Source organism: Opisthorchis viverrini, assembly GCF_000715545.1.
Source record: "Opisthorchis viverrini unplaced genomic scaffold opera_v5_86, whole genome shotgun sequence".
In the NCBI taxonomy this organism is placed as follows: domain Eukaryota; kingdom Metazoa; phylum Platyhelminthes; class Trematoda; order Opisthorchiida; family Opisthorchiidae; genus Opisthorchis; species Opisthorchis viverrini.
Genome location: NW_008751742.1, coordinates 811,884 through 822,389, shown reverse-complemented (window position 1 = coordinate 822,389; position 10,506 = coordinate 811,884). Strand labels below are relative to the sequence as shown.

Genomic DNA, 10,506 nt, shown 5'->3' with positions numbered 1-10,506 from the left:
TCAGCGAGGCATTTCAGAGAAACGGTGAATAATGGTGGAAAAACATCTCTCAGCGCAGAGACACCTTAATCTTAGCTTGACGTGACAAGTCTGATTCCGTTAAACTGCTGGATCCTAAGAAATTGCCCATCTCGTTACTTTGGTCTCATTACATTTTAAATGCTATTTCCTGTATGTTCAGCCAATATGTGTTGGAAATATAAAAAGCACTGAACACCTGATTCGTTATTATTGGGAACCTCAAGAAAATCGAACCCCCGACATCCCGGCCGGTAGTTTGAACACTAAATCGTTCGTCCAGGAGCGGTTGATCAACAGTATGATTACTTTGATTAACACCACTCATCCTTGATTTAGGGAATGCATATCGCGTAGCCACATTTTGACTTGCTCCTCCATTGACGAATTTTCAGATGGAAGTTCCACTGCGCTTGTGAAGTAAGCCTTCCTGTAAGCCATTCAGAATTTGTTAGTAGCTCGAGGATATTTGGGAACTTTCACGCCAAAATGCGAGTTAGCCACAGTGCTGCCTAGTGCTCATGGTCGAACGGCTAAGAGTTCAACCCACTAACCAGGAGGTCGCAGCCTCGGAACTCCCTACGAGCGCTTCAAGAGTCGCTCACCGCAAATGATTTCCAATGAGGATGAAACAGATGCATATTGCTTGTCGGCCTTTCGGCACAAACTGGTTTCGCTGACAGGACGAAATCCCACTTGAAGATTTCCAAATCTCCTCCCGCTGAGAATAAATTACTACTTCCTTCTACCTGACATGAAATGAACATCCCAGAAGAAATTTACGGAAATCGAATATTACCACAGTAGTGAGAACATCGACATATTATCCCACAATTTCCTAACACTTTAGCTACGAGATTGAAGCCACAGAAAAATTTATAAGCCAAGAAAGCGGGAGAATGCATGAAAACAAACCGAAGAACTCTGTTGGTCTTCAGTAGACTCCGTAGTGTACGATCCCACTCCATATTTGAATAGTATTAAACCCTGGAATAGCCAAGCATACGTCAAGGTTGTCATATGTCTTGGGTGGGCTATAACACTGCCTAAATAATTTGATTGTGGTGGTTACACTGCGAGTGACTTATCAACATTCTTTATCAACTTACTGAGAACGACGATGTATTCAATGCCATTACTCGCCTTTTGTCACACGTGCTAACGTTTCTTATGGGTCGCCTTCTGATTTTTGGGGTTTATTATTTTCAAGCAAGATATCGAGTTGTCATACTATCACACTCACTAACCTGCCGGATAGAGAATTTCCCATTTCTAGGTAGTGAAGTTACTTTAGGACTTTAAGTCTACTAAGGTAAGCAACTTGAAACCTCTCTACGATAACTGAGTAGCAATCCTGCCACACAAACAGATAAATTTTCAGCAATATAAACTGTATAATGAACATCCTTATATGGCTCCAAAAAATCCGTCAGGCTACGACATCAAATAGCAGAAGTGGTCGTCGAAGCGCTATCGATCTCGACATGATCGATAACAAATCGTGGTTCGGCTTCCATATGTCCTAAAACAAGACCGATGAGCATAAACTATGGGTTCGGCACATGGATGCAAGCAAATGCATTGGTTCACTCCGGTTCACACTGCTTATGTTTTGAACTGGTGCTATCTATTTACAATAAGTACGAAAGAAAAACATCAAGTATTCTCTACCCACGCGGTGTCTTTTGGTTCAAGATTCTCACATACATTTTACTGTGTCTGTTTATTATCCAAAGCCTTTATTGAATTCAAACTAAACAAATGCTAAAATCCAGCAACCCTGTAAAATTATTCCAAAAAATTTTGTCGGACAGTTTTTACTGCAGTACACGGGATAACGTATCAAACAATGCATAGAAATTGTGGTCAGTCAACTAGATTTCTGTTCTCTCGCCTTCAGCTTCGCGTTTCTTTTTCTGTCTTTTTCTCGCAGGCTGCATAGTGCCCTTAGCGCTAGGCTCAAACGCTAATCACTGTGATCCATAGATCGTTCTTGAAGTATGGACGAAAGTAAAGGTCTGCAGAACCAATTCGTTTGGTTATCTCTTTCCCCACAGTTTCCCGCTTTTACATACTTATGGAGAGATTCAGTGTCAACTAACTAGCCATGCCATTGTTCCCAATTTCTAGCTGAATCTCCTCGGTTTTCCAGTTTTTCAGCCACCTCGATTGCAGCAACTGGAACCGGCGTGCCCTGGTTACATTGTTTACAGTCGATAAACTGATCTGACGAACTTGAATCGTCATGCGTGCAATGTTCATCCTACGTTTCATACAAGGAGCACAGTTTGGAGCTTCTCCCCACCAGCACTTTGTACCTGCCCGAGCATCCCTCACTCCCGTAGAGTAAACATGTACTTTGTTCAGACTAAGCGACTTCACTCGTTCTCAGTGCAAGACAGCCTGTGCGTGTTAACTAAGCTTTCACCATATTCACAAGACAGAATATAAGCCAACCTCAGATGATGTAACAGGTGAGAAACTCTGTACTGTCTTGTTCAGATATTTCACCCGCCTGCTTACTTATGGTAAGAGATAGAAATGTGTCTTGGTTCGCACCCCAGAACTTTATGACCGGAACATTTCCTCATCCCGTAAGTTGGAAAAGATTCCAAGTCATACAACAGTGTACCGAATGATTTAGGAAACCATTGCTTTTAGTATGTGTGAGCAGTCGTTTTTGAAACACTATCCTTCAGATGTGACACATTACCCTTAAGGTTGTTGAAAAGTTTTCGACAACCGACGACCGGTTTCGCCATTCTGGGTGTTCATCATCAACCTGAACCCAAACCGGACGTGATTCTTGAATCAGTGTGTTGTATTTAGACAGTGTCTTGCGATATCCCAATATCCTACAAATCAAACATGAGACGGTCGTGTACAGCACATTCAGTTGAAGGAGATCACCATGAACGACAGATTCAGCTGGATTCCGTTGATCCTCTCGTCAACACCAACTTAGTATGCAAGTGAGAGTAACTAGCAAACATACCCTCGTTTTCCATCCTGGTGCAACGGATCACTGATTTTCGGCTAGGTATCTGGTGAAAATACCCTGTTGATGTTCCAGATCATAAGCCTACTTAAGATTGGTTAGAAATATTTGCTAGGGCTTCGAACACAGCTCACGAATCATTAGTGACCGGGTCAGATTGAACATTCAAATTGATTGAACCTTCAAATCTAGGTGTGATGACCAATCTACAGCCATCTGGTCTCGACAAACAATGCAAGAAAGCCTGCACATTCCTGCATCTCTATACTGTCCTCTGAAACGAAGGCATGAAGAACATCATGACAAAAATACTCACGAATCGCATACCAGCTAATCGATTGACTTGTAGGCCACATGTGCTTTCTTGTTCCTAAGTGTGCTTTACTTCGGACGTCACGTTTCACTGGTATCATTAAGAAGAACGTATTTCGCTGCATGCCACAAACCACAAGCATAATCAACTGGAATAACTTTATTCGTGTTGAAGCCCGCAAACTCACTTGATCTAAATACAGAGGTCTTCTACTTATGGTTAAGAATAATTTCTATTTTCGTCATTGAAAAATGGATGTCCAGAAGAAGAATATGCGCAGACGAAATTTGGAGTCATATTTTCTATACTTTATCGTCCAAATTTTGCATTAATTAGGTCGTTCACAAGGAAGATTTCTTCAGCCGAAATATAAACAAGCCTAGTTTTTGAGATCATACAACCTCGTTATTATCTTGATTTAGTGATTCCACTCATTGGATATTCCCTGTTTTCCAATCACCTAGTTTCTATCAACGAAAAGTAAATTTCATATGGACACGCCCAATGAGTCACTTGTGCGAATTGTCTGAGAAACCAGGCCAACAAATGGATACTACGAAGTTTACATAGCTAGACCAGAGCTACCGAAATTCCAGACAAAACATTGATTTATTGATTCACGAAAACGTTTTGGTGTGTCTGCTTGCCAAAAGTTAGTCTACCTCCTTAAGCGGCAAACCTAAATACTTCGGGCTGTATACAATCATTCTTGCTTCACACACAGACGGCACCAAAATATTTCTTTACTTTTAACGGGTGTGTTTTAGATGCTCCATCAAATATTCTTTTTTTAAATAAACAGTGAAAAGCAAGCGCCTATTACGCGGAAATGGAAAAATTGATCTCGCTCGGAAATGCCTTCCTTTTGAGGGGGAGTACGAAATCAGTTCATGGCTGACAAAGATATTGCTGTAGACGTTTTGTACGGACGATCGCTCTTGCAGGAGATTCCCTTTGTGTATAACCTTTCTCCCACTTGTAAATTAGCTAGAACTGAAAACAATTGATACCATTTGTGTGAGCTGAATTATCGAACTATTTCAAACCACCTTTGCAGAACCACTTTAACTTACCCGTTGTTCACATAAATCAAACAACTGAACGTCAAACATTTCCATCACTTTCGAATTCCTGAGTTCTTGTATCAGGAGAGGCGGCGAACTGGAAAAAAAGCACTGAAAAACATCCATTCAAAACATGACGCAAGACCATGATTGAGCGCATGTGGATAAAACCTTTTGATTCAGAGTTCTTCCCCTATGCTATGGGTCGCGTCGAGTTATTCACGACGTTTAATCACTACCAAAGGTTGCTCAAATCTACAGAGCTAGTTCGAGGCTAGAGTATACCAGATGAGCATCTATCTTTACGGAAGTCTTCGGTGCTTTCTAGATGCCATTTACCGTCGTACCTAACAGTTCACTTATTCTTTTGATATAAACTCAGGTAGAAATTTGACAAACAGCAATTTCCAATCTTAAGACAAAAAAATGGCAGTAAGGGTGCTCCTTTTCTTATCATGTAAGGTGCATATGCACTGCACAATAACAAACAGAAGAATGAGATCTATTTGAGTTAACTGAATACGCTGAACCCACACCATAGATCCGGCTGCACATTAGCAGTAAACTCAGATTCGCGTTTGATCCTTCCCGTGCTTTGAGGCCTCAAGAAAAATTGCCTTACCACAATGCCCCGTGTAGTACCATGTACTTTTTACCAGGCTCCCAGAACCTGAACCATTCTGTAGGCCCTAAAAAAGCCAGTGTTCTTCTTTGCTCAAACAAATGAGTCTACAGTCTATCAGACTAAACTTTTTTCTTTCGGTTCACAATCCAACCAACGAATGTGTGAATGTTCGTAGTAACCGTATCAGGGACCGTGTGTGTAAAGAAATAAAAGGACAGTTGGACATCACGCAATTCCCCAAGTTTCAGTCTCATTTTCCAGAGCACAATTCGCTGAATAAAGCCATCATAGATAAATTCCTTGTCAACGGTAGAATGACAGTTCAGAAAGCAGGCACTGAACACTAGACACGGTTTTCTGTGATTTAACACCACTTCTAAATCAACCGAAAATTGTTTTAGGGAACAAGTACTTTGGAAATCGTCATTATTATAAATAAATAAATAAATAAATAAATAAATAAATAAATAAATAAATATAAAAAAAATAAATAAACAAACAAATAAATAAATACTATGAATACCATAAATTCATCGTACTCGTGGCTGAACTTCGATCATCGAGGCACACGTGGATTTTTCATGGCCTGCCCGACATGCATCGGCAGAAGTATACCAGTGTCTCTGATTCTGGATGGCACATTCACTTGAGAAAAATAGCATGGGGTGTTGCAAAAAGCTCACTAAAATCTGAGCTCAAAGCCTTATTTCTCCAAAGAGATTAAAGGGAATCTCGCAGTAATGTGAAAAGTGAATGGAAGATGTTTGTACCCCAGTAAGCTCGATTGGGTGTTTAATTTTATGCTTCTTAGGCGATGAGATGGAGGAACTTTGGGATAGTTGCCCCAAATGCGAACTAAACCAAACGGCAGAAACTGTACACATTTTGGGATTCCTTAAAAAACGAGTTCTCTTTGCTCAGAACAATGTGAAACATCACGGGAGTTAGCGGTTTCTGAATAGCCACCAAGATAGAGAACGCATCTATATGACAAATTTTGAACCTACCGCCCACCATTTTTCGCGTGCTCATTTCAATTCTAAAGTTACCCAGCCCATCTTCAGCATGAATTGAAAGATGTCAGTTTCTCACAAGTTCCTACGGATAGCCTTTCCGCAGAACGGTATTCTCGGAAAACCAAATAAATGCCTCACTGAAAGTGAACTTAACTTGTGAGTACTTTCCTTTGTGAAAATATACTGCGATATCTCAAATATCGTACCGACTGAAACAGGAGGTGGTCTTTGTGCAGCACATTCAGTTGAAGCACATCATAAACGAGAGATTCAGTTCAGTCTACCGTGAAAACCAAACTGACTTGCAAATGAGCGTATTTGTCGATAGCTCTGGCTGTTTGTACCCTCACGTTTTCGAATACGGATCATATAAGGGGACCATTAAACCTGTGCAGATAATGCATTAGGTACAAAAAATAAATTTCCGAGAAAGTTACAGTACTTGAGGAATCGATAATCATGGAATCTGTCGCAGCCTTAGCACCGAATGTTCATCTATTCACGCAATACGCACATTTGCACATGAATTCGGTTCTAACAGCAGATTCATTCCAATTTCATATGAATATCATAAACGAGGTACTCAGTTGGGACTGAGCTGACAGTAGCGCTGGGACTGCGCCTATCTACCTAGGCTGTCGAAAGGTATTCCGCAGTTTTATGAGTAGTGTTCCTATTCTCAACAAACTGACTGCTGAACAAACTACATTAGTCATGATGAGGAAACTGCAACTCCACAACATGAAAAACCCCTTCTAGACGACTACTCTAAAAGCGCAACATTCCTTTGTCCCAAAGCGAATTTCCTCTAGATAACAAATTCTCACAGAATCAGAAAGACAGTCGACTGATTTATTCATCAATATGGACGGAAAATTGATGAAGCTATCCTGTCTCATAGACCCAGATTCGGGGCGAGATGGCCCAAGTGGTCAGAGCGCGAATGTACCGACCGGAAGGTCCGTGGTTCGAACCCGACCTCTGCCACCCGACTCCGCTTGTCTAGGCTTGGGCAACCTGACAGTATCCCATCCCTCGTGCTTTCTCCGGGTGGCATGGCAGCTAGGCACCGGAAGAGTGTACAGCTGAACGATTTTTTATTTTTCTCTTAGACCCAGATTTATTGGTTGTGTATCTCTTCAAAACGTTTGTACCATAAACACAGCCGATACACTATCTCCACCATATTGATTAGCACTTTTTATAAGACCTGATGAGACTCGGCCGATTGGTCAGTTTTAGGTGTGCAAACGGTATCATAGATGGTTATACAGATGAAACCTAGGATCCGGCAACGGACGACAATTCGATTACCATCACCGTTTTAGTCATCCTTGTAATTTGTCGTGCTCTTATACAGGTAGTTCATCTTGTTGCATTGGAAAGTGTATTGATTACCTGGAGGACTCGTTTCAAACCAAACGGAAAACCCTATCCAGTAATCAGAACAACATCCGGACACAACTGAAATGGTGACAAACAGTGCAGAAACTATCCAGTCTCGTTGTCATTGGTTGAGGAGGCTTCCTGCTTATTTAGTGCAATAGCGAGTGTGTTTAGGAACGCAGGTAGTTCCAGTCGAACAAAGTAACCACTAGGGCATCTGACAGTTAAAGCCGCTGTCAGCGACAGCTTCAACTGATCAGTCTCTGATATTCCCTATGTATACATTCGAACTGTCTAGTGCTTATGAATCCCAAGACCAATAACTAGACGCCTTATGCTCATATACTCATTTACCTAGCATACAGTGCATTCAGCTGTAGCATCTTTCCGGCGCCTAACTGCCATGCCACCCGAAGGAAGCACGAAGGCTGAGATACTGCCAGGGTACCCAAGCCTAAGCAGGGGAAATCGGGAGGCAGAGGTACGGTTCGAATCACGGACCTTCCGGTCAGTAAATTCGCACTCTAACCACTAGGGCCATGTCGTCCCTAGCATGCGCCCGAACGATTAAGATCTTGTGGTTTTACAAAGCTTTTCGCGGTTTATTTCTTGGCATGTACACTTAAGGGAAATTTTGGGCTTTGGATGTTATAGTGCAGCATACAGACAAATAAAACAAGGGTGATAGGGGCGTGAAGTAATTTTGGCATCACCGGATTTTACAATCATCAGGAGTTTCGTGAAGTGATCGGAAGTCAAACCACTGCGCGTCTTGTCGTGATTGAAACCCATTACGTCATTACAGGATTTGGTCTCCTGATATTCAATTTCAATCGAAAACTAGTCTTGGCAACATCCTGAATCCGTCACCAGCCAAATCCAGGCTTACTGCGTGTATAAATTTAAGTAATCCATATGACAGCCCATGCATCGAAAATCCTTGGGAATGGTCAGACAACCATGCTCAAAATATCTCCGTTACAGTCACTTGGACAGCTAACGAAAACTATCCCGGAAATTCCAAATCGTATTTTATCTCCACATGCTAGCATAATCTTCGCATGAAATGTCGGTCATCAATGAAGTGCGCTCCACACCTCGCTTTTACTATTAAAAAAAACTGTTTCTGGTACAAAGAAAAGCCTTAAACCAAGCGATAACGTCAATAAAAGGCTTTGCTCTCATTACAGAGACTACAGTCGACACCTCGCAAAAGACAACAGTAATGAACGTCGCAGGTTCTATTTTCTTTCCTTCACTTCTACCCACTTCTACCCACACTTCTGACCACACGTATGTCATTTTATCGCCTTTATCTGCGGCATTCCGCTTGTACCAAAGAACTCAGAGAAATAAGATCAAGCAAGCGAAAACTCATCTTCTATTGAACTGCCACCAATTTCTACTATTCAGCAGGCATTCAAATATTTCTTGTATTCTGCGAACCCTCGATTTGGAAGATGAATGAGATCATGAAACGCTTGGGGGCTGTCGATGCTACTCACTTCCAGGATCCGCGTGATCCTCACTGCGCCTGGTTGGGGACATTAAAACGATATGGCTGCCAATCGATGTCAGTGGCGTTCTGGTTTAGTTTCTATATAGATTGCTCGAGTGAATGTGTGGAGATGTAGGCACCTCGGAGTGATTGTGGTAAGCTAGCACCAAGTCCCTTCCCTGTCCGCCTTTATTCTTTTTACAATTGGGCTTTCAAATAAATCATGGTTGTAAGGCAGTGAAACATCGGTGTTGAACACTGATGTCACGCTGTCGATGATGATGACGAAGCCGTTTCTCATCAAATCGAAGCATTGCAGTGAAAACTTTCACCAATGAAGATGCTCAGCGGAAGACGAAAACTGGTCTTCGACCTCTGCAGCCACGACTACCTCACATTGCGTCTGAGACGCGTTTTACGCACTGGACTGCCAGCCTCACGTAGCTGCGTCTGACCGAGATCCTCTGGATGGTGACAAGCCCAGACCCTGACGCATGCACATTGTGGCTGGCGTCAATTTCACGGTAACTCGGACAGCAGTAGCATGTTATATAAAGGAGACGCAGTCGGTAATCGTCATCTGAGTTGGCATGGTGTTAGGTTCCGCTGACAGCTTACGCCGTGGTCCCCATGGACCATTAGAGCAGTGCAACAGAATCACCGCTCCGACCCAAAGAACGGGGTAGCACGAAATAAGTTGCAATGACTACAAAATTGCATCGGTGCTACCGTCCATTAGGCAGTAGTAGTTATATAAATGGAGAAAATATTGCATTTGAGTTTACTAGCCTTGAATAAACATCCACGCAACCACCACTAATTGTTGTAGTGGCATGTTGTGAGGGTACTTCACTTTCGCAGGTCACTGATGGGTTGTAATTATCCGTGAATTCGTCAACACGAATAACCCCTCCACTGGAACTACTTTTGTTCGGTTCCTAGGATTAAAAGAGCATTTTTATACAGCACGATTGGTAGGAAGAAAGCCCAAGTTGGAACATTTGGATATACTGCACCCAACTGGCATGCAAGACGGTCACCTACACGAATGCATAGTCGAAGTACTCCCAAATAAGTCATCCGTTTCCTCTTCAACTAAGTTCACCAGGTGTTCACTCAAAACTGATAGGTTTTTCGTCGTTCGAAGCCACAAAGCTGCTACTGATTTTGCAAACCGATGCATCATATTGCTGATAAATATTACCTGAACTAAATGGACACCAACATCCATTGATATTTGCACGGCTTTTTGTGAATTGGCTTATACACAACTGCAACTAGATGCATCACAGGCACAACTGGGACTCTTTCTGTGATGTATGGAGTCGTTCATACAAGCCTGCGAAATGTCCCACGTTTCACCCGAGGTAGATTCATGTACGGATAACAGCAGCAAAGTTTAAGGTCACCGAAGATTTTTTGCTTAGAAGATCCTGGTCATGTGCCCGGCAGCCACATACGAGGTCAGGTACACCCACACGTGGCTTTAGAAAATATCGATCTTGTTTTGATGCATACCTCGACGACTTAATGCAGGCTTGTTAACCAGATAGGTCACGTGGATGCTAGGTGTTCTGGATAGCCCTGC

At 42.3% G+C, this 10,506-nt stretch overlaps 1 protein-coding gene across 1 annotated transcript; it reads right to left on the bottom strand.

The window, feature by feature from the left end:
• Positions 1-7,096: 7,096 nt before the first annotated feature.
• T265_04906 (hypothetical protein) lies at positions 7,097-8,722 on the bottom strand (the record flags this gene model as incomplete). Its single annotated transcript, XM_009169766.1, has 3 exons — positions 7,097-7,171; positions 7,784-7,921; positions 8,627-8,722. 3 exons carry the CDS (start codon positions 8,720-8,722, stop codon positions 7,097-7,099), a joined length of 309 nt encoding a protein of 102 aa, XP_009168030.1.
• Between the last annotated feature and the right edge of the window lie 1,784 nt (positions 8,723-10,506).